Here is a 25,822-nt window from a genome sequence, read left to right on the forward strand (position 1 = left end):
TCTGGTAGAAGAGCTAAGCGAGTCAGTATAAATAGCAAAATTTGAGTACTGCTTAGCTTCTATGTGATCCAGGGCAAAAGAAATGGCGTACAGTTCAGTAGTGAACACAGAAGCTGTAGAGGGGATACTGTGCACAACCATCAAACCACCATAAACAATGGCAGAGCCCACACAGTCTCCTGATTTCGAACCATCTGCATAAGAAGGAATGCAAGGATGGTTTGAAAGATGTTCAGCAAATAGCAGACAGTATTTCCAATGGGGAGTGTCTGCTTTCATCAGATGACTTAAAGAGGGGGCAGATTTGGGGACTGTAATAAGCTATGGTAGGATGGAATGACCAGTGGATACAGCAAGGTTATCCAAGGACAGACTCAATTCATCCAACTGCTCCTGGATACAAAGGTCAAAAGGAGCAATAACACATCGTCTGTTCTGAAAAAGTATGGCCCAGTGTGGAAGGAAAACACAATCACAGGTGGGATGCTTTGGTAAAGAACGAAGTTTCGAAGCATATAGTAAAGGCAGTTGCAAACGGTGGAGGTGCAAAGAAGGTTCATGAGACTCTGTGTATAAGCTCTGAACTGGGGAAGTGCAGAAAGCCCTGGTGCATGGATGAATGGGGTCTAGCATCTTTAATGTTTAGGTCCTGGCAGAGTCATAGACCAGTGATGCATAGTTGAGTTCTGACTGAAAAAGAGCATGATAAATCTTTAGCATAGAATATTGATCTGCTTTCCAAGTGGTGGAAGACAGCACACAGAGGATGTTCAGTACTCTTGTACATTTGAACTGTAGCTGCTTGGTGTGTGGTATAAAGGTCAGCTTACGTTCAAAGATAAGCCCCAAGAACTTGGTCTCAGGGACCACAGGCAGCGAAACTTCACCGATACGGAGTTCAGGATCAGGGTGAATATCCCGTTTGTGGCAAAAGTGCATGCAAATGGTTTTAAAAAGAGAGAAGCTACAGCCATTTGCTGTGGTCCCCTTCAGTAAACAATTGAGGGCAGTCTGTAGCTGCCACTCAATTTACCTCATGTTCAACAACTGACATTAGATGTGAAAGTAGTCGACATAAAGCCCGTTTGCAACAGTAAGAGGGAGTTGTTTAGTAATGGCATTACTCTTTATACTGAAAAGTGTGACACTCAAAATGCAACTCTGAGGGACTCCAAGTTCCTGAATAAAAGAATGGGAAAGTGTCAAACCAACATGAACTTCGAATTGCTTGTCCAAGAAAATATTTTCAATAAACATGGGCAAATGGCAATGTAACCAACATATATGGAGGTGTGCCATACCTCCATGTTGTATCATAAGCCTTCTCAATGTCAAAGAATACTGATACAAGATGTTGTCATTTGAGAAAGGCTTCTCTGATTGATGTTTCAAGTCAAATCAGGTGGTCCATGACGAAGCGCTGTAGTTGGAATCCACATTGGGTGGGCAAAAAGAGGTTGTTTGAATCGAAGAACCAAACAAGACCAGCATTAACCATCTTTTCCAAAGTCTTACAGAGACAGTTCATCAAAGCAATTGGAAGGTAGTTTGAAGGAATCTTGGGATCCTTCCCAGGCTTAGAGAAAGGTAGGACAATAGCCTGGCACCAGGCATAAGGAAAAACATTCTCCTGCCAGATCTGGTTAAAAACAATCAGAAGAACAGCAAGAGAAGCAGGAGATAGATGGCACAGCATATCATAGTGTATATCATTTGGTCCAACTGATGTACTGCCAGATCGATGAAGGGCCAGTTTGAGTTCCACCAGTGTAAAGGGACGATTATAGTCATACAGACAATCAGCTTGAAAGGAAAGAGGTGGTCGCTCTGCCTGAGTCTTGAAGGCTAAGAAGGTGGAGAAATAAGCAGAAGTGCTAGATTCCCAACAATTGATTGATTGATTGATTTAAGTGTTTTATGGCACAAAGCACCGAGGCTATCTGCGCCAGACATTCGGTAAAAATGTAAAAGAAAAAAATAAATAAATGTAGTAATAGACATAAATGGAAATGAAGGTAAAACAAAAAAGTATAAAACCAATGTTGACACCTAGTCTACAATGTTAAGATAGAAGGCAGAGTATAAGAAGTTGTAAGGTATTTACTCTAGCAAAATGGTAATGATCATAACCATGGGGAAGACAAACAGGTAAGTTCAAGAACCACCGTCAGTCACCTGAAGTTGGTCTTTCCAGTCCTGGTTCCGGGTTATGTGTCATAGCAACCAGTATCAAAATGTAAAAGAATAGAAGTTTTAAAAGATACATAGCAAAATTGTAACAATGAGTAGCCAAATGTCCAGTAAAAAGATAAAGTCAAGTAAATGGAGTAAAATTTGTAAAAGTAAATGAAGGTAAAAACAAAACAGCAATTAAAACAGAAAATGGTGTAAAAACCAATGTTGACATCCAGTCAACAAAGTTGTAAAGAACTACCTGTAGCAGAATGGTAATGATCATAACCCGCCAGGAAGACCAACAGGTAAGTATAAAAACCACCGTCAGTCACCTGAAGTTGGTCTTTCCAGTCCTGGTTCCAGGTTATGATTCAATATGGCAAGTACTAAAAAGTTAAGTAGTAAAAGTGTGAAATGATATGCAGCAAAAGTATAATAACAACTTCAGGGACGACTAGCGAGTAGTTCAAGCGGATAGTTCAAACAGTAGCGTTAGTCACCTGAAGTTGGCCTTTCCAGTCCTGGTGTCGAGTTATTAAATATTCTGGCCATTGTCCAATGACAAATTGAAGGAGAGAGATTAAAACTGTAAAAAAGGAACCACAATTAAAAAGGTGTAATGAATAAATATGCAACACTTAAATGAGATTAAAAAGATTAATGGCCATTAAAAAATTAAAAACATTATAAAGGTGGACAGACTCACCATCACCAATAACTCTGTCCAATTTTACAGACTGACCCTGGGAAAAAATATGTTTAAAATATTGCCGTCGTTGAGAATTGTAACGATGGCAAGAAAGTAAAACGTGGCTGATAGTGATTTGAGTGTCACACAAACTACTCATTGGTGCATCAGTTCCAGATAAAAGAAAATGATGAGTTAAAAAACTGTGACCAATGCGTAGCCTAGTGAGAACAACTTCCTCCTCCCGAACTTTACGGAAGCTAGATGGCCAGAGTCCAATTTTGGGTTTGATTTGAAAAAGTTGGTTGTCACGTTGCTCACTCCAAGTGGACTGCCAGCTGGCACGGAGCCGAGCCTTGAAGACAACACCATAGTCCATGTACGGAATAGGCATAGGAGTGATGGTGCTGAAGCAGACATATTTAGCTGCCATGTCTGCAAGCTCGTTCCCGCGAATACCAACATGGCCTGGTATCCAGAGAAACTGGACTGAAGTAGCTGCTAATGAGAAATGGGCCAGTCGGTTTCGAATATCAGCGAGAATATGATGTGAGCTAACGTGTAGCGATTCCAAGGCAAGTATAGAACTAAGCGAATCAGTATAAATAGTGCAGTTGGAGTACTGCTCAGCTGCAATATGATCCAGGGCAAGAGATATGGCATACAGTTCAGCAGTGAACACAGAAGCTGTAGAAGGGATTCTGCGTGCAACTACTGACCCATAGCAAACCATAGCAGAGCCCACTGAATTACCTGATTTGGAACCATCTGTATAAATGGGAACTGAATGATTGTTTGAAAGATATTCATTGAATAAAAGACGGTACTTCCAATCTGGAGTATCTGCCTCTTTTAGGTGACTGAAAGAAAGGTCACACTTGGGGGCTGTAATAAGCCATGGTGGGATGGGCCAACCTGTGGAATCTGCAATGTTATCCAAGGACAGACCCAATTCATCCAATTGTGCCCAGATGCGAAGGCCAAACGGAGCAATGACAGATCGTCTGTTCTGAAAAAGTACTGCCCACCGAGGAAGGAAAACACATTTCCAGGTGGGATGCTTTGGTAAGAAATGAAGTTTCGAAGTATATTGTAAAGATAGTTGCAAACGGCGAAGGTGTAGAGAAGGTTCATGAGATTCAATGTATATACAGTATATTGAACTGGAGAGGTACAAAAAGCCCAAGTGCAGAGTTGAAGTCCTTGGTGATGAATGGGGTCCAGCATCTTTAAGGCCGAGGGTCTGGCAGAGCCATAGACCATTGATCCATAATCGAGTTTTGATCTAATAAGAGCACAATATACCTTTAACATTGAACAGCGATATGCCCCCAACTAGTAGAAGAGAGAACACGGAGGATGTTCAGTGCTCTTGTGCATTTGACCCGAAGCTGCTTTAAGTGTGGTATAAAGGTCAGTTTACGATCAAAGATAAGCCCCAAGAACTTCGTCTCCGGGACCACTGGCAGCAAAACTTCACCGATATGAAGTTCAGGGTCAGGGTGAATACCCCGTGGACGGCAAAAGTGCATGCATACAGTTTTGGAGAGAGAGAAGTTAAAGCTGTTCGCCAGAGTCCACTTCCGTACACAATTGAGGGCGGTTTGTAGTTGTCGCTCAATATATCTCATGTTTGACGACTGACATGAGATGTGAAAGTTGTCGACATACAGCCCATTCACAACAGTGAGAGGGAGTTGTTCAGTGATGGCATTTATCTTTATACTGAAGAGTGTAACACTCAATACACAGCCTTGAGGGACTCCAAGTTCCTGTACAAAAGAACGGTAAAGTGTCAAACCCACACGAACTTGGAATCTCCTGTCCATTAAAAATTTTTTAATAAACATGGGTAGATGGCTACGTAACCCATATGTATGGAGGTCTCGCAAAACGCCATACCTCCATGTTGTGTCATAAGCCTTCTCTATTTCAAAGAATATTGATACATGATGTTGGCGGTTGAGAAAGGCTTCTTTGATAGATGTTTCAAGACGAATTAGGTGGTCTGTGGTGGAGTGCTGTCGACGGAACCCACAGTGAGTGGGCGAGAGGAGGTTGTTTGATTGAAGGAACCAAACAAGATGAGCATTAAGCATCCTTTCTAATGTCTTACAGAGACAGCTCGTCAAAGCAACTGGACTGTAGTTTGAAGGAATCTTGGGATCTTTCCCTGGCTTAGAGAAAGGTAAAATAATAGCCTGGCGCCAGGCATCAGGAAAAACATTCTCCTGCCAGATCCGGTTGAAAACAAACAGAAGGACATCAAGAGAAGCAGAAAATAGATGGTGCAGCATGTCATAATGAATATCATCAGGTCCAACAGACGTACTGGCAGACCGATGAAGGGCCATTTTTAGTTCCACCAGGGTAAAGGGACAATTATAGTCAAAGAAACAGTCATTTTGAAAGGAATGAGGTGATCGCTCTGCCTGAGTCTTGATGGCCATGAAGGTGGAGAAACAAGCAGAAGTGCTAGATACCCGGCAAAAGCATTCACCTAGAGTGTTGGCGATGTTCCAAACATCAGTCACCTCCTGACCATCAGAGAGTAAGATCGAGAGGGGGATAGAATTGTAGTGTCCATTAACCTTTTGAATCCTGTCCCATATGATCTTGGAACTGGTGGTAGAAGATATGCTGGTTGTGAACTTAATCCAAGATTCCTTCTGGCTTTGACGTCTTACCCACCTGGCATGTGCACGGCCCGTTGGAAAGCAACCGGTTTGAAAGTGTGGGATATCTACGAAAAGTATCCCAGGCCCGCTTTTGAGCCTTCCATGCTAAGTGGCAAGCAGGATTCCACCACGGATGAGGATATCGTGGAAAACGTGTCCAGGTTTTAGGAATACACTGAGCAGCTGCATGTGTAATACAGTCAGTTACTACTGCTACATAGTCGTCTATTGATGGCTGATTTACGATCGCAGGATCAAGTTCTGCGAGAGCAGTGAAAGTGGACCAGTCTGCCTGATCCAGCTTCCACCGGGGCACGTGGGTATGGTGGCATCGACCACAGCCAGTCTCTCGCAAAAGGATCGGAAAATGATCACTGCCTAGTGGATTACTGTCAACCCTCCATGAAAAATGGGAGAATAATGAAGGGGAGCAAACTGAGAGATCAATAGTGGTAAAGGACTGACTAGGTGCATGAAAGTAAGTGGAAGAACCAGTATTGAAAAGAGAAAGATTGTGATCAGAGAGCATCCGCTCTACAGATCGGCCCCTCCCATCAATAATAGCACTTCCCTAGAGGGGATGATGTCCATTAAAATCCCCTAGGATTAGAAATGGAGATGGCAATTGTTCAACGAAAGCATCAAGATCTGATTTATCATATGTCTCTCCAGGGGACAGGTACAGAGAACAAACAGTGATGGTATGACCCAAGGAAACACGGATGGCTACAGCCTTCAAGGGTGTGTTGAGTGACAAAGACAGGGTGGGCACGTGTTGATCAACCAACAGTGCCACCCCTCCATGTACTCGACCATCACACAACCTGTCATTTCTGTACAGAGAAAACTGCCGAATGGAGACAGTATCAGCAGTTTTGAGAAATGTTTCTTGTAAAGAAAGACAAACAGGATGGTAGGAAGCAATCAGCGTTTTGATATCATCCAGATTAGAACGTAAACCTCGACAGTTCCATTGTATCAAGGTAGCCATTTTTAAGAACGGGTAGGTGAAGTGGCTGGAGAACCCTTTGGTTTATGACCACGTCTTTTTGCTTTACTGTCTTTAGTCGGAGGAGGTCTATCAACCTCCATGGATCCTGCTCTGGGTCGGGTGGGCAGGTTTTGTTGTGGAAGGGAATCCAGTGACTGAGGACGCTGAGCGAATAATTGTTTTGTCTCTTGTGGTGGGAGAAAAAGATGTATCAGAAGAAATGCCTGTATTTGAAACTGAAGGACGTGGATCTTGAGGTTTGTTGGAAGGTATGGGAGGAACAGAGATGGGTGTGGAAGTTGATTCATCAACCTTTTTAACCACGGAGGTCAAAAGGCTTTTCATTTTTTTGAAAACGATTCTCTTGGAGACACAGAGAGATCTGTCTGCACTCCCACTGTAGTTGTGGAATGAAGTGCAGCAGCATATGTCTGAGATGGAGTTGTGGACAGCAATTTCTGAGCCTCAGGATAACTAATGTTATGTGTCGTTTTCAAACGCTGCACCTCTTTTTCCTCCAACCATTTTGGGCAAGAATGAAAGTAAGAGGGGTGAGAACCATTGCAGTTTACGCAATGTGGGTTCATGTCACAGTAATAGGCATTGTGGTCCTTGCCTCCACAACGAGCACATGTCAGGGAACCACGACAAGATATCTTTGAGTGGCCGAATCTCTGACATTGGAAACATCGAAGAGGGTTTGGTATGTATGGCCGAACCCTGCAAATGAGATAACCTGCCTTGATGGTGGCAGGTGCACGTGGTGAAGTAAATGTTAAAACAAGGGTATTTGTTGGCAGTGTAACTCCATCTTTGCGAGTGGAGATACGCCTCACTGCAGAAACTCCTTGAGTGGAGAGATCAGCGAGAATCTCTGACTCTGGAACGTTCTTCAAATCCCTTTCAACAATAACTCCTCGTGAAGAATTCAAGGTAGCATGGAGTGTAACCTCAATAGGTATATCCCCAATTGCCTTTGAATTCAAGAGGAGTTCACTGTGTTGGGATGTGGATGTTTCAACCAATATGTCACCAAATCGAAGTTTCTTTACTGTCTTTGGAGAGCCAGCAAGTCCCTCTAGTCCCTTTTGAATAAAAAAAGGGGACATTTGCCCTAAAGGTTTTTCCAAAAGAGAATGTAATATAAGAAAATGAGGTATGTGTGTTACTGATGTTGAAGATTGCCGTTCTGAGTATTTAAGACGTGGTTGCTTACCCACTGACTGTTTTTTTACAATTTTATTTAAATTGTTTAGAGGATCCATAGGAAAAAGAAAAATTTTCGATACCCACTGACCCCACCCACCATGAAGCCCTACAAGGGGATGCACTACAAAGTCTCGCAAGGACAATGCAGCAACGCCAGGGTTTCGTGAGCACTATACTCAAACACCAGCATCAGGCACAATGTCCACAACACCCATTGAGAACTTCCAACACTGGTACTTGGTTGACTCTAGCCCAAGTGGACCAGCCGACTGACCCAAGGGGGGCCACCCAAAGGCCGCCCGTCTACAGGAATTCGAGGCCAAAGTGGTGTGTTAGGGCTGGACCCCTCAACCACCAGGATCCTCTCCTCCCCTTCATGGGTTGCCACGCACGGCAAACACGTGGGTGGATGTTTAGATCCCAGAGAAGGTAACCAGATAGAACAGAACCTTCCCTGGGAGGTCCCTTCACCACGTACAGGAATCCACACCTAGGGGATTGCCAACAAAAGCTTTCACCTGGATTATTGGCAATGCTCTGGGTATCAGCTACTCCCTAGTCATTACAGAGCAAGATTGAGAAGGAGACAGAATTATATTGCCCACTGACCTTTTGAATCTTGTCCCATAAGACTTTGGAACTAATGGTAGAAGATATGCTGGTTGTGAACTTAATCCAAAAGTTGTTCTGGCTTTGATGTCTTACCCGCTGAGCATGTGCACGGGCCTGCTGGAAAGAAATGCAGTGTGAGAGTGTGGGATACCTATGAAAAGTATCCCAGGTTTGTTTTTGAGCCTTCTGTGCCATGTGGCAGGCAGGATTCTACCACAGATGACAATATTGTGGAAAACATGTTGAGGTTTTAGGAATACATTAAGCAGCTACCTGTATAATACATTTAGTTACTGCTACCACAGAGTCATCTATTCATGGCTTACAGATGATGGGAGGATCATGTTCTGTGATAGCAGTGAAAGAGGGCCAGTTTGCTTGATCCAGCTTCCATCAGAGCATGCAAGTCAAGTGGCATCAACCATGGCCAGTTACTCTCAAAATTATAAAAAAATGATCACTGCCTTGTGGATTATTGTCAACCCTCCATGAAAAGTGGGAGAATAGTGAAGGGGAGCAAACTGTGAGATTAATAGCAGTAAAGGACTGACTAGGTGCATGAAAATAAGTATAAGAACCACTACTGAAAAGAGAAAGGTTGTGATCAGAGAGCATATGTTCTACGGAGCAACCCCTCCCATCAATATCAGCATTTCCCCAGTGGTTATGATGTCTATTAAAGTCCCACAGAATTAAAAAGGGAGACAGCAATTTTCCAATGAAAGCATCAAGGTCTGATTGATAATAGGTCTCTCCAGGCAGCAAGTAAAGAGAACAAACAGTGATGATATGACCCAAGGAAACACAGATGGCTACAGCCTCCAAGGGTCTGTCCAGTGGCAAAGACAGGGTGGGCACATACTGATCAACTGACAGTACCACTCCTCCATGCACTAGTCCATCACACAGCTCGTCATTTCTGTACAAAGAAAATTACCAAAATGTGACTGTATCAGCAAGTTTCAGAAATGTTTCCTGTAAGGAAAGACAAACAGAATGGTAGGAAGCAATCAGTGTTTTGATGTCATCCAGATTAGATCGTAAACCTCCACAGTTTCATTGTAACAAGGTGGCCATTTTTATTTAATGTAGGTGAATTGGGTGGAGAGCCCTTCTGTTTAAAACCTCGTATTTTTTCTTTATTGTCTTTATTCGAGGGAGGTCTGTTGACCTTCATGGATCCAGTCTTGGGTCGATTGGGCAAGTCTTTGCTGTTGAAAGACAATTCCCAGTGACTGAGGACATGAACAAATGAGTTTTTTGCATCTTAAGGTGGAAGAAGAAGATGTACCCGAGGAAATGTCCATGCCCAGAACCAAAAGAAAGTGGATCTTGGGGTTTGCTGGAAAATATATTAGGGACAGAGATGGGTGTTGAAGTTAATTCATCAACATTTTTAACCATGGAGGTCAAAAGACTTTTCATTTGATTTGAAAACAATTCTTTTGGAGGCACAAAAAGTAGTAGTGGAATGAAGTGCAGCATGCATGTTCAAGATGAAGTGATTGTCAGCAACTTTCGTGACTCAGAGAAAGTAATGTTTTGAATCATTTTCAAACACTGCACCTCTTTTCCTTCCAACCATTTAGGGCAAGAACAAAAGTAGGATGGATGAGAGCCATTGCAATTGAGACAATGAGGGTCTGTTTCACACTCATAGGCATTGTGGCCCTTGCTACCACAATGATCACACATCAAGGAATTATGACATGATGTCTTCAAGTGACCGAACCACTGACGCTGGAAACATCTGAAAGGGTTTGAAATGTATGACCATACCTTGCAATTAAGATAACCTACCTTGATGGTGGCAGATGGATGTAGTGATGTAAATGTCAGAATGAGGACGTTGTTTGGAATCATAATTCTATCTTTGCAAGTGGAGATACATCTCACCGTAGAAACTCCTTGGATGGAGAAACCAGCAAGAATCTCTGACCTGGGGATGTTCTTCAAATCCCTCTTAACAATAACGTCTCATGATGTATTCAAAGTAACATGAGGCATAACCTCAATAGGTATATTCCCAATCGCTTTTGAATGCAAAAAGAGTTCACTGTGTTGAGATGTGGATGTTTCCACCAATAAGTCACCAGAACAAAGCTTCTTTACTGACTTTGGAGAGTCAGCAAGTCCATCTAATCCCTTCTGATTGAAAAAGGGAGACATCTATTCTAACAGTTTGTCTGAAAGAGAATATAGTATAAGAAAACGAAGTACAAGTGTTATAGAAGTTGAAGATTGTTGCTCAGAATCTTCAAGACATGGTCATTTACCTATGGACTGTTTTTTTTTCACTATTTCATTTAAGTTTTTATTTGGAAGATTCATAATAAAAAAAGAAAATTTCAGTACCCACTGACCCCACCCACCATGGGGGTCTATGAGGGGGCACACTGCAATGTCAAACAAGAACACTGCAGCAACGTCAGAATTTCATAAGCATTATATCCAAACACCAGCATCAGATACAATTGTCCACAACATCTGTTAAGAACATCCAACATTAATACTTGGTTGACCCCTAGCCCAAGTGGACCAGCCGACTGACCCATGGGGGGCACCCCAAGGCTGCCAGTCTACAGGAATTCAAGGTCAAAGTGGAGCGGTAGGGTTGGACCTCTCAACCACCAGGATCCTCTCCTCCCCTTCACGGGTCATCATGCAGGGCAAATGTGGGTGGATGTTTAGATCCAAGAATAGGTAAACTAAAAGAACAGAACCTATCCTGGGATGTTCCCTCACCACATACAGGAATTCACACCGAGGGAGAAATTCTAAGAGTTCCTTTTCCACAATGAAACATTTGAAAAATTAACTAAAATAAATTATCAGATGCCAATAATTGTGTGATCTATCCACCACCACCACTGAACCTAATATAACTCACAACTTGTACCTTGGCATTATCAGTTTGTTTTACCAAAGCATTGAAAGAAAGTAGGTTACAAGTACTCATAGTACTGTAACATACTGTAAACATGTTTAGCCATTATTTCTTTCCAATCTGTTTAATTACTGTAATTCAAGAATGTGAATATATTAAATAAAATTTGCATTATTATTTATAAATTTGTATTTATATTAAATATAAAGCTATGCAATTAACTATCTTCCCTTTCCTCAGTCAAGATTCAAAACCAAATCTTCACTGTAAAAGCCATGCAAGCTAACCACTGATCTAGAGAAAAACTATTTATACATTTCTAAAACTTTCATACTAAAAGGGTCATGCATTAACGTAGGGTTTCTAAGATGTACATAATAACAATAAAAACAAAAATGTAAAGTTAAATGAGTAATAACAGTCATGAAATAAAGGGTCCAAATACTTTCACAGTACCAGCATAAGTAATGAATAACAGCATAAGCTGATTAATGTGTCATTAGAATGCGACCGTATTTGTGTAAAATTAGAAAAATGCAAGGCAAATTTCCAGTAGAAATAGAACTGTGTGACAAAATACAATTGCCCTTAAGATTCTGCAACAAGACGATACGAGAAACATGGTTATATCCATTATATTATCAGACAAAGTAATATTTGAGTAAACTACATACTGCAAGTGGAAGCAAATAGATAAAGAAAGAAGAAGTATGGATAGTAGTGAAAAAAACAAAAAATAATATGTAATTCTTAGAAGACACATGAGGTGTGGATTGGGGTCATATTAGAGATACAGTACTGTATTTGAAATTCTCATTTATAGGGTCTGTTAATTTACTCCTTTAAGCATCATAATCTTCTGGATTATTATGATTTTTATTATAAACTTTAAGGTTCTTAATAATTAATTTTTGGAAAATCTTTTTTACAAGTTCAGTTATAAAAGAAAAACACCATCCTAAAGAGATACATATTACATACCTTTGAAACATGATGTGAAATTCTTTATTCTAGCATCATCTAAAAAGAGCTGCAGAGAAGAAGCCAAATTAATTTTATATAAACAAAACTGGCATATCAAATGTTTTGTTAGAATTTCTAGTTTCAAATAAATTCAGTCAACAAAACTATAACAGGCATTATGTTCAATGGAAATATCAAATGTTACCCTATTCATAGAAGACATCACATTTTATCTTTCAATAACTAATGAAAAGTACATCTTCACTGAAACATATTGAGAAAAAAAAATCTAAATGTTCTTGAAGATATTTTATATGTAATTAATGGCATCCTTACAAGCCAGATGTGGGAAAGACACATACTTGTGCTAATCAACTACCTCATATAAAGGATATATACTGCAGTATTTGTTCCATAGGTTCATGCTTGCATGACCCTTTGTGTTATGCACTACCTGAATGGAAGATACACAGATTGTATACGTTATTATGAAATTGTGATTTATTTTCTTTCAGTATTTTTATACAAATGCTACTTAGGGAGATAGTCTTTGGAGCATGAGATACTGCATTAGGACTTCAAGGTAGTATTTCATTATTCTTGATCCTGTTCTTACACTGTCCAAAAATGTTTTGGGTTCAACCTGCTCATTGTTCCAGAAGCCAGTAGAAATTATTCAGAATACTATAAGCTAACCAAAAAACTAAAATTCATATTGCATTTTGCACAAAAAGATTTGCTCTATTTGTACTCCAGTATTTCAAATTAATTTATTGTCCAATTTCAATATCATGTTTTTCCTGAGCCTCTATTTTGTAGATACCTGCTACCTTTAGGGCAAATATCAGTATAAAGGAATATCATATTACTAAAAATCAAAATATTAGGGTTGCAAAAACTGTAAAAATTAAACAGAACCCAATTAGATTTCAAAACTGTTGATGGAGAAAAATTTCCATAAATAATCAGAGATTCAGATATTATAAGCCTCTTAGTTTGAATTACATTTTATTAATGTTTTGAAATCTTGTTATTAGAAAAAAAATTTAAAAGCACTAACTCATGATCCTCAGCAAGATTTCAGCATGGAATTTATTTTCTTGCCAACATGTTTGAGTTTCTAGCAGGGTTTGTCCTTTTGTACAAATAAAAGCATTATACCAACTGATTTTGTGAATCATGACATTCTGAAAGACACAATAAGCTTTTCCACAAATTATTAAGCTAAGTGTGATATTTACAGAGTAGATGACAAACCTGTACAAAGGATTTGATAAACAGACATTCTGTAACAAAGAAAATGAAAATGGCTCAAACTGCACTAGTATGGCTTTCAGATGTATGCTCCAAGCTTTTATTTGTTCATTACATATGTGATCAACTGAGACAGATCTTTAAACAAATATTTTTGACTTGCTGACTATAAGAAGATTCAAGGAAAAAAAAACTTATTTCTTTATTCTAAAGAGCTTCAACCACTGTTTTAATGAGTAGGTCAGAGGTACAATGGAATACATACTACATCTGTTACTTCATATTCAATTAGAAAGGAAGTTCATTAAGGATCCAAATGGGGGGAAATTTGTCCTCCAATTATTTAGTTGATAAAGTTTTTTTTACAGTTTCCTTTGAATATTTTTTATCACTAAATAATATAGTATGTGACAGTTGAGTACTGTCAATGTTAGGTTAATTTTAAGTCAAGCAGGGGTGTTGCAGCTGGTTCTTGTTAATTTGTATATGCTAATTCTACACTAAATATTAAATATGTTGGTATGAGCTTCATAGATCTATTTCAAATGAAATGAAACATGTTTACTATTTATTAGCAAAAACTACTGACCCAAAAAAACTACCTATACAAATGAGAACAAATTTTACTGTTATATATGTAAAAATGGCTCGTTTGGGTTGAGAAAATTTTTTACGTAGAGGAGTGAACAACGTTTCGACCTTCTTCGTAAAAAATTTTCTCAACCCAAACGAGCTGTTTTTAAATATATATTTCTCTACAAGTGGGTTTTCTCGACATCACAAATTGTACTGCTGTAAGTTATATATTTTTAATGCTGTAATTTGTTTGTTAGCTAAAGGGAGCTGTTGTAATGCAATGATGATATTAAGGTTAAAAGGTTTAGTAATACAAGTTTAGAAAGTTCCAACGATTCAGTCAATTTTTTAGTATCTTTGAGGATAGATTATAAAAGGTTCAGAGAAGATAGTTAATAAGACAGATAAAGGCAACTACAAAGTTGACAGAGAATCACTCAGTGCATTTTTCATAAAGTATTATGATCTGTATTAGCAATTATGCATAGTTATTCTGTTCAAGTAAGTTGATTTTTTTTTCTTTACAGTTAGTGTGGCTGTAAGTGTTGTCTACAACTTACCACAATGTTTAACCTTGTGGAAATGTTAAAAAAAAAGAAATAAACTAATTTATTGTTACTACTTGGACTGAACAATGGATTAGATTTTTGCTTTAGAAGAACCTGCCTATTAAAGGACAACATTATGACAAGATATACACAGCAATGAGCATAGCTAATTAAATAGCATATTCAAACAATATTAGTTACAGTGATCAAAATGCACAGTTCCATAAGATGGGTACCCTTGCTGTTTCTTTACCTTGATGTATTAATTTGCCATTAGACACTTGTAATTTTGTATCATATCAAAGTTTATTTTGTAGATATGATACTTACTATTTTTGTTATAAGTGATGACAGAAAAGTTGAAAAGTTTATTGTATTTTTATGTTATTTTTAAGTTGAAAAATATGGCATTTTTATGAGCACTGATAACTGTCATAAAACCAATGTTGTTTGTCTCTGAAAACTTAACAAAGAGCCCTTCTTTCCTGATGTTACATAAAATCTTGTATTCATTGATTTGTATCTAAATTCAAAAGTGGTGTCAAACATTCTAATGGTTCTTTATCACCATATCAGTAAATCTTAGACACAGAGTGATGGCTTATTTGTCATTTGAAAAGGTGTTTCAATCTAAAATGTTTATATATACTCTAGAGTTGAACAGAACTTTCACAATACTTGATATTCACTGTATGTACAGTTGATCTACATGGTACATTTTAATCTCAGCTCAGAATAAGTACTTTTGGAACAGTGAACCAACTTCATGTGGTGTGTTTAACAGGAACTTCTGCATTTGTTCATATTCTTCACACAATTGATGCTTTTTATTAAGGATGTTTTTCTTTTATTTCACAATAACAACTTTGTGAGACTTGCTTACTGCTTGCCATATTTATTCATGTGTAGGACAGCAAGAACCATTCTTAATGGTGCACAAATTGACTTGCACAGTTGCAGTGTTCATCTGTGACTGTGTTTTAGTGTTCTGATTCATTGTGAATCTATTTTTTATATTGCTCTTGTCTAGTTTCTGTTACTTAATGTAATTACTTGAACTACTGGTCTTATTATATTTTCAGTATCATATACTTGTGCTTGGGATGTCACTAACATCCTTAGATGGTTTAATAATTTCCCTAGGATATGACTTTTAACTTTAAGTGACAATTTATTTTGCATTACTTGCAACTTTATTTCACTATCATGATCTTTAAATTTACAGTTATTTGCAAGGTTTCATAATTTTTCACAGTCTTATATCCTCTTTGTAGTAACATGTTTAAAACTAGAAAATAATGTTCCAAATAAGACCTAAATCTTGTACAAAGCTGAAACAATCTTATTGTTTTTAAATTCAAAGTTCCTTTAAATAACAGCCAAAACTCTACCTGTTCCTTTTACCTCATCCAATCATTTAGTAAAATACTGTTGGTTATATCAAAAGTAACACTAAGATCTTCTTCCTTGCACATAATAATGTTTCAAAGTCTGCCTACCTTGTGAATAATTTTATACCTCTTAAAACACTCACCTTTCATACTATAGGCTATTTACTAAGAATTTCATGGCTTAGGATATGTTGTATAAGAGAATATTTAACAAAATAACTAACTCCTCCCTAACCTACATCATTAGTGAACTGGAAATACTCAAAAATAATTTAAATTATTAATATAAATAATAAACAATAAATGTCTTAAAATAGACACAGAGGATTTCCATTAATATAATTGCATATTCCCTAACAGAGTAATGCTTATTTTGTCATTGTTTGATTTCTACCACTCAAATGTTTAATATACTTCTTGACTTATCCACCAATCCTACAGCAATCAACTTTTATCAATCAGTTCTTCTAAAGTATCAAATCAAAATTCAAGCTGTCTGAAAATCAAAACATACAATATCAACCTGTATACTGTAATCCAAAAATGAAATGACCCTGTAAAAAACTTAACACAACAAATTAATTAGACATTATATCTTATGCAAAAATAAAACTATTCTAAAGTCTTATTAAATGAAACAGTAAAGTAGTAGACTTTGTTGATATTAAGATTTGTTTATTTATTATAATTTGATGATAAGAATATATGTGTATTTTTCATTTATATTAAACGTTTCAGATTTTTAGTTACAAAGACTAAGGAGTGGTTACTTATTACTCAAGCAAGCACAAAATTCATGCCTATTGCACCTTGGATAATAAGGCAGATGCACTGGATATGGAGGCCAAAGCTTGAACTCTGAAAGTGAGTGTTTCAGGTATGACACAAGTTAATGGAGAAAAAAATTATATATACCCATATTTCCTTTCTCTAATAAATGTTAATACAGAAAACTTACTCATAAATCTTTCTAAATGAATATTTCACTTAACAAGTTAAATTTTAAATGCTTTTCAGAATATTTCTTCTCAAATACTATTTCAAACAGGTACATTTAAGAGTTGATGGATTATTACCTATTGAAATAAAGCTGCCATCAGGCTAAGACAAACCCTCAAATTGTTAAGCAGTGATAAACAGGATAAAACTATTGTATGTGTGTGTTTTCTTATTACAAAGCCACATTGGGCTACCTGCTGAGTCCACCAAGGGGAGATAAAACTATTGTTCATTATACTTGTGTAATGTTAACTGTTTGAAATATATTTTTATTCATATTTCTGCTTCCACTTTTTCAGGAAGTCTATCAAGCATAACTCAAAAGAAATGATAAACTCTAAAAAAAGTTATTTTAAATTTCATTTTTTTATGAAATATTCACAAAAATCACCTAAAATAAAATTCAGTTGCAAATTGTAATAAACAAAACGGTTTTCGATTAACATACGTTAAGCAGAGGAGTATAATTATTTCTACAAGGTAAAGCAAACGTAGTATTACAGTTGTCCCCCGCTGCTTTAGCGGAAAGTCTACGGATTTACAACCTTAAAATCAAGACACAGCAGATAGCCCGATGTGGCTTTGTTATGAAAAAACAAAACAAAACACACAGTATTACAATTCTAGTTTCAATCCAAACTACGTGTTTGGGGATCAATATTTACTGTTAATATAGGATATAGGCCATAAATATGCAGGGCACGAATTTAAATGTCAAGTTACTCACCATTCCTTGATGATCGACATAGTAAAAATACTCTCGAGTATTTGGCATTGGAGATTGTCCTTGTACATATGATATTGCCCTAATATTCGTTGTCACAACCATTTTATTACAATGCAAAAAGAAATTTGAACAAACATTGCTCATAGACAGCCTTCTAAGTGTTTTGAACATCATTGTATTTTTTTCCGAAGAAACAGTAGTTTAAAACTTACCTACGTCGTTACACACGAGTTTAATATTGAGTAAACAAATATATTCTATATTCTTAATTTCTATATAATAATTGGTATGAAAAACAAAATCAGTCAATTGAATATATTGTTTGTCGTTATAAAAATATTTGCCTAAAGCATAAAAGTTTTCGAATATAAATCAAAGACAGTTATCGTTTGTTTGTACATAGTTCTTGCTAGGCCTCATTTAGAGTAGAAAAAGGACATTTGGTTTCAAGGAAAGCTAAGAAAATTAGTTATCAGGTGGAGGAGCTGTTATTATGACTAGCTGCCTTCCCTCTAGTCTTACACTGCTAAATTAGGGACGGCTAGCACAGATAGCCCTCGAGTAGCTTTGTGCGAAATTCAAAAACAAACAAACAAACAAATGTTATGTAAGATCAGGTTACTGTTCGCAAAGTTATTATTTTCTCTTCAGTTAGTTGTTCTTTTTGGAATTTCGCACAAAGCTACTCGAGGGCTATCTGTGCTAGCCGTCCCGAATTTAGCAGTGTAAGACTAGAGGGAAGGCAGCTAGTCATCACCACCCACCGCCAACTCTTGTACCAACGAATAGTGGGATTGACCGTCACTTTATAACGCCCCCACGGCTGGGAGGGCGAGCATGTTTAGCGCGACGCGGACGCGAACCCGCGACCCTCGGATTACGAGTCGCACGCCTTACGCGCTAGGCCATGCCAGGCCTACTCTTCAGTTAGAGTGGATCTACACGAAAAGTTCAATTGTAAAGTGATAGATAGCATTAATGTATCATATATTTTCGTGTTCAGTGATAATTAAGAGTGATAGGATCAGGGGACACAGATGAAAGCTATGGTAGATAGAAGCTATTTATCTAGAGATTAGTAATTTTTATTTTGTGAATGAGGTGATCAGTCTTTGGAATACACTAACTTCAGATGTAGTAGACACCATTGGATTGAGAAAGTTCAAGAGAGAGCTTACCGAGTTATTGAGGAATCAAAGTTAGATATAAGCAGATGTGTCTTTAATGAAGTGTATAAGACAACCACCATGGGCTAAGGAATCCCTTCTTGTATCTCAAAAAATCATGTTATGTTAAAACCTGAATACACAAATTACATAAGCTCGCGAATTTAAACTTCATGAATTTGCCATAATTAAGATACGCAGGTTCCGTAAAACAGTATTGTTTCCTTTTTTTTTTCCTTCTGCCACGTAAGGAATTTTCACAAATCGGGAAGAGAAAAAAAAACCTCTTACAACAAATTTACCACAACTATAACAAAATATGTTTGGGTCATTTACACAACTTCTTGCCACAGCGACTAATAAATAATGTCAAAGTGCACGTACAAAAAGTACTATTCAGAAACGACACGTCATACAGCCTGTTAACCATTTATATACTAGCTGTAGTAATTGGAAGTGTGGTATATCACCATGTTTGGTGTCCTTGCCAAGCGCGAATATATTTGTAAAGCCTGTCCTTTTTCAACAGCTAGTAAAAAGTCACAAAAAAGTAAGAAGCTGAACATTCTCAAATTGAAAATTATTTACATTATTTAGAATAAAGTATCTGTTTAATTTGTTCAGTTGTATTTCCTTTGTTGTTAATGCTTAATTTGTATTCAGTATAGCATTTCTGAAACCTGCTACATTAGAGATACAAGAAGAAAAAAAGACCCCTTTAAAAATGTTGTTAATTTGGTATATCGTTTATTGGATAACAGAAAAATATATAAAAACTATATATTTTTAGAAGGCACTTGACAAGATCTGTTCAAATATGATCTCAAATCTTAATTTCAACACTGGCTTTTGTTAATACCCGAACTATTCATGATTTTAATTACATTACCTCATAAAAGATGTTGTGCCACTGCTGTAGTTTCTCAGATCTTAAGGAAAAAGTTTTCTTTTTAGTTTGCATACATGATATTCAAGTACACTGATGCATGACTGATGATAAATCAAGTATTTGTAAAACGTAGTTTCCAGCAACGTTTTACAAAGTAATATAATGAAAATGGACAATTAAAAAAAGACAAATGATACAAGTAAATAAAATAATAGTTTTATGTCACAATACTTACCAGTATAGTTTGTTGACCAGTTTCTAGTTATTTGAATGTACATTGGTTCGTGAAACTGAAGACAGGGTTTCCAAAAATGTCCATACAGACCAAAAAAGAAAGCAAAGAATAATCACATTTGCAAAGAACAAAGACGGAAGAAAGAGTAAGAAAGCAGTTCACTATCAACTCAGACCAGAGTATTAGTGTGTTATCCCACAATCTTTAGATTAGCTACATCAGCAACTTATAAAAACTTTAAAAAAAATAATACACACACACACGCATATATAATATAATATATATTATATATAATAGCATATATAACTTTTACAAGTGTTTCTTGTCGTTCTTTTTTACCTCTTGAAATAGGCTTGCCCTGCCTCAAGAAGTGGACACAGGCACAGGGTAAAACTGATACAAAACTCCATCAGATAGCCACTGTCATGGACGTGTTTTGACAATGTGATAGAAGAACTCTAAAGACTTCGGAAATGGCGGGTGATAGGGTGCAATTGACTGGCTGCCTTTTTTCTGGTTAATAGTACAACATTTTTATGAAGAGTGACAGATACCTTTAGTAGCTCTGTTATAAAATCAGTTTATAGGGATGTCAAGACTACAACTGCATAGGAATTTAGAAAAAATACCTGGATAGGCTGTTGTGTATTTTATGATTTTAATTTAGATCTTCTACAAGTTTGCTTTTTGTTGTTGTTGTTGTTGTTTTTAGACAGAAAAACACTACCATAGCTAGAATTGTTTCTATAATGGGTTTATTATGCACTTAATTATTAATGAATAATCAATGCATCATTCAGTTACTTTTTATGTTCCCGTCAGACATTTTGTTATTTAAGTACTTCAGTACCGTGAAAATAGTTTTTGCTTCAAAAATATGGATATTCGAATTTCAGAAGTATAAATAAAGTGTAATTTTATAATAGTAAATGCGTTAATTTGGATAATGTGTATTTAAGTAAGCTGTTTAGTATATCAAAGGAAGAAAAACTATATGTACATGTACACATATTCAGTTAAATAGATGAAAATTATGTTCCTAGAGGGCGAAACTCACTAGTCAACTGAAAAAATATTGAAAAAAAAATCAACATTTTAAGAGGTGGCTTCAGTAGGTTACCAGCTCATACGACACGGTAAACTGAATTACTAAGTTCTGTTTGTTTCTAGTTAAGCGCAAAGCTAGACAACGTGCTATCTTTGCTGTACCCAAAACGGGTATCTAAATGGAAACCAGATTCAAAGAACACAAAAAGTCACCTTCACACGTTTTCGAACACTGCAAATCAAATAAACATAACATAACCATAGAAAACACCCAAATACTAAATAAAGAAACAAACATAAACAAACGCAAAATTAAAGAAGCCTTACTTATACAACTCAAACCCAAAATTAACCAATACAAAGGAACAGTTTTTACCTGTATTAATAAATATAATCAAACATCTAAGCACGCCCTCTACGTTCCTACACTCAATTACACAAACATGTGGTCAGCTATCGGTCAATTACCTCTTTTTTCTTTGTAAACCTGACTGTGACTGAAAAAGGTCGAAACGTTGTTCCCTCCTCTACATAGAGTTTTTCTCTGTCCATACCAGCCGGTTTTACATATGTATTTTTCTCTACAAGTGGGTTTTCTCATCATAATTGATTACTAAATACCAAGGTTTTCCTGATTAAAATATATATAGAAACTGTAGGACACAGTGATGCATTATTTCCACCCGCACCAGTAGTCTGCCAATCAGTCGCTAGAGATTAAAATAACTTCATATAAAGGACGTTTATTATTGCAGTTTGTACTATTGCGATGTCAGTAACACGTATGCATGCCATGAATCACGCAAAGAATTAAACATTCTGTAGACTACAAGAATGCATAACATATGAGCTTAAAAAGCAAGAAATAAAAGTATTTTTACTCTTAATTTTGGTTTTATTTACTTTTGAAACAGAACACTTTTAGGGACCGTGCAAAAGCACATCTAGTAGTAAATATAAGGTATTAATCAGTTCATTTATTTCACTAAATTAAGAGACTAAATTCATTATCCATATATAGTTTGTCAATGGTTTTCTATCAGTGTAACTTGTAAAACCTTTGAATTTAATAATATGAATGAAAAGAAAAACGTCATTTCACAAATTAAACTTAGTATTCGTTAGACATTCTGGAGAAGATTCAGCGGGCTCATGTCTATTAAGTAAATGTGTGTCAGGTGATGTAGCACGGTGTGTTTGTTTATCAGTTTGATAGAGTTTGAAAGACCAAGAAACTTGAACATTTTTGATTAATTAACTTTTTACTTCTGAAAAAGAAGAGTCGACCATTCGAAAGCACTCATGTTTTTGTTTCTTTACAATTTAGTGATTTCTTTGGTTATCTTTGAATTAATTCTTTCATCGTGAAACATTACAACCTATAATTGTTAAACTTTAATATTTGATTAAAATGTTAATTGCCTAATGTACCATTTATATGGAAAATTGTAAATACTCTAAGGAATGTCTAGTGCTCATTAAGCTACAAATCCTGTGTAACAAGTTTGAGAATAAGTGAGTTTACTTACATATTAATAATAAGGTGATGAGAATCGCATTCAGCCTGATGAGCCTTGATATTGAGTGAAAGATATTTTTGACAATGGATATGGCAGATGCAGTGTGGTTGAATGAAACATTATTTTTGTTCTCACTGAAGGGCCATGTAAATACGAACACAGCTCTGGGATAGTGGTAATATACTTTAATGTAGTGTACTATTTGCTGTTGGTAATACCAATAATATAGCAATAATTTTCTTTCATCTATTTATAATTTAAATAAATGTTGTCTCCCAGTGGCGCAGCGGAATGTCTGCGGACTCACATTGCTAGAAACACGCTTTAGATAAGCACAGAGACTCCACTGTGTAGATTTGTGCCAAAACAAAAATAATGTGGGTATGCAAATCTGAATGCGGCCGATTTTGCATTTAATATTACGAAATTATTAAATAATTTTTTGTTAACATTTGTTTCCAGTTTTATGCGCGTTCAACACTTTCCCCTTTGTTTTCAAACTTGTTTATGGCTTTGTTTCTTTTCTTTCATAATGACATCGTTATGAAAATAAATATTGGTAAGATTTTCTTAGTGACAAAATATTGTGTATTAAACGAACTACTATGCAAATATGTAAAGGTACATCACAAGTGAGAAGGTAAAAAATATATTTTAAACTTCGGTAAAATACACAGTTATGTACCTATGTTGTCTTTTCGCTTGAGTAGAACTTTTGGATTAGCTTGTCGATCGAAAGATCCAAGATTCACATCACGATACAATTATATTTACTCTGGCTGCGGTTGTTGCTAATTGGCTGTCTTCTATCTGTCACGCGGCTCGGCATGGCCAGGTGGGTTAAGGCATTCGACTTGTAATCTGAGGGTTGCGGGTTCGAATCCCCGTTGCACCAAACATGCTCGCCCTTTCAGCCGTGGGAGCGTTATAATGTAACGGTCAATCCCACTATTCGTTGGTAAAAGAGTAGCTCAAGAGTTGGCGGTGGGTGGTGATGACTAGTTGCTTTCCCTCTTATCTTTCACTGCTAAATTAGGGACGGCTAGCACAGATAGACATTGTGTAGCTTTGCGCGAAATTAAAAACAAAGAAACAAACTATCTGTCAGGCAATCACGAGCGGATATAACTGAGTTCTAGAGCTGATCATTTAAGTTGAAAATATCAATATATGTTTGGTTGGTTGTTTGGAATTAAGCACAAAGCTACATAATGGGCTATCTGTGCTTTGCCTACCACAGGTATCGAAACCCGGTTTCTAGCAGTGTGAGTCCAGAGACATACTGTGTTTCTGGGGGGTATAAATATACGATTTTCATAAACTTAAAAAAATTGTTAAAGAATAACTTATCTCATTCAGCTTAGTCCTTTCGTGAGCTGATTCTACTTCGCCATTATTTTACGTAGGGTTACTTTTCGGAATGTTTTATGATATATGCACGATGGTATCATGTTTTATATTGAAGAAAAATTGCCATTCGTGGGATTTTAAGGTTTTCCTTCACATTTATACAGGTATTTGAAGGATGTTCCATGTGTTTTTTTCAAGGGTAGTAAATAAAATGTTCTAAAAATAACAGCTGGAAAAGGCAGGACAATTTTTTTTTTAATTTGGCGCAAAGTTGCTCGAGGGCTATCTGCGATAGCCTTCCCTAATTTAGCAGTGTAAGACTAGAGGGAAGGCAGCTATTCATTACCACCCACCGACAACTCTTGGACTACTTTTTTTACCAACGAATAGTGGGATTGACCGTCACATTAAAACGCCCCCACAGCTGAAAGGGTGAGCATGTTTGGTGTGACGAGGATTCGAACCCGCGATCCTCAGATTATGAGTCCAACGCCTTAACCCACCTGGCTAGGCAGGATGAATATTTAATTACAGGTTGACATTAGGTCAATTATAAAATTTAATGAATTTTAATAAGGTTCCTTTCTTTACATCAAATTCAGTGAATGCATAAAACACATGTGGTTAAAGTATTCAATCTATTGTACATAGTTACTCACCATCATACATGAGTGATTAATCCTTTTGATTCTCCTTTTCCTGTGTAATATTTTTAGTTTTAAAAAAAGTTTAACATGCACGTTGATTGTAATTTTAAGATGTAATAAAATAAAACCAATCGTAAGTAGGCTCACATCTATAAGGTTAACCACTTCAATTATGTTTGTGATTTATTCTTAAAATAATAAATATCTTTAAGTAATACAATTTTTTTGTAAGAGAGGTGGACTAAATAATGCCTTAAGAAAATACTCAGAGGCTTATAGTTCAGGTAAAAGTCTCATAGATGGCAGCCAGATCGACAGTTTAATATTGTCGTCAATCGCATTGATCGGGTCTGATCTTTCACTTACAAAGAGTTTTGCACTTCTACCTAGTATGATTATAAAGAAAAATAATGTAATCTCAGTTTGACCTTGCAGAATAGAGGTCCACTTTTCAAAAGCGTTCGAGTTATAAGGCTTTTATCATCTTATATTATAACTTATCAGTTTAAATTATTCATATAATTTTGCATGCGTTCATTATTATACGTTTAGATGTAAACACACACACATATATATATATATGTATATACATAACATGAGTCATAGTTTTGTCATAATATATACATATATATACATTTACATACTGTAACAGATTTACTGGCGTACATTTATTTTAGTACCTACGCTTGTTTCTTTTTTGGATATGACGTATATTCTTGACTGCGTATTGCACATTTTCCGCTTGTTCTTGTATAATTTGTAGAAGATTCTTGAGAGTAGGAATTAACAATGTATTAGATATGTATGTAACACTAGTGATTGACAGTATTGCTGCCTAGCGATTTTGGTGAAAGTTCTATAGTATCGCGTGATTCGTATAGAAAGCAGATAGCGAGAGAAGAAGAGAATATTATTGTCCAACCACAGTCAGTGTGCTACAGGCCAAGGAAGCAATAATTGTGATTAACGCCTATTAATAAGAAAACTACAGAATTTGACCAGGAACCATTTGATTTATGGATTTCGAACATTACAAACTTTGCAACTTCAGTGACTTACTTCGGACGATAGAATTTCTACGAGGATATTAAATATCATCATCGGTAAAAGTCAGCAATGTGAGGCCAGTCAAGTTAGCCAGCTAAAGCGAGATGTGACAGTACCAACTCAGAATTAATTTGCTTGTCGTGGACCTGGATCGTAAAAAAAACTGTTCAGTTCTGGAGCGGATATAAGACAGTATTGTCTGTAACTTTGTAAAACTGTTGTA

The 25,822-nt window shown here is 36.6% G+C and overlaps 1 protein-coding gene across 1 annotated transcript in view; it reads right to left on the reverse strand.

Annotated features, from left to right (window-relative positions):
* Positions 1-18,133, reverse strand: part of LOC143232221 (UPF0598 protein CG30010) — a 29,747-nt gene extending 11,614 nt beyond the window's left edge. Inside the window, exons 1-2 of the mRNA XM_076467382.1 lie at positions 17,699-18,133; positions 12,222-12,270 (exon numbers count right to left, since the gene is read on the reverse strand). Of these exons, the coding sequence (XP_076323497.1) occupies positions 12,222-12,270; positions 17,699-17,872 (223 nt within the window). The 5' untranslated portion in view covers positions 17,873-18,133. The remainder of the gene's footprint in view (positions 1-12,221; positions 12,271-17,698) is intronic.
* Positions 18,134-25,822: the final 7,689 nt, after the last annotated feature.

The sequence above is a fragment of the Tachypleus tridentatus genome, chromosome 11, assembly GCF_004210375.1.
Source record: "Tachypleus tridentatus isolate NWPU-2018 chromosome 11, ASM421037v1, whole genome shotgun sequence".
NCBI classification, from domain to species: domain Eukaryota; kingdom Metazoa; phylum Arthropoda; class Merostomata; order Xiphosura; family Limulidae; genus Tachypleus; species Tachypleus tridentatus.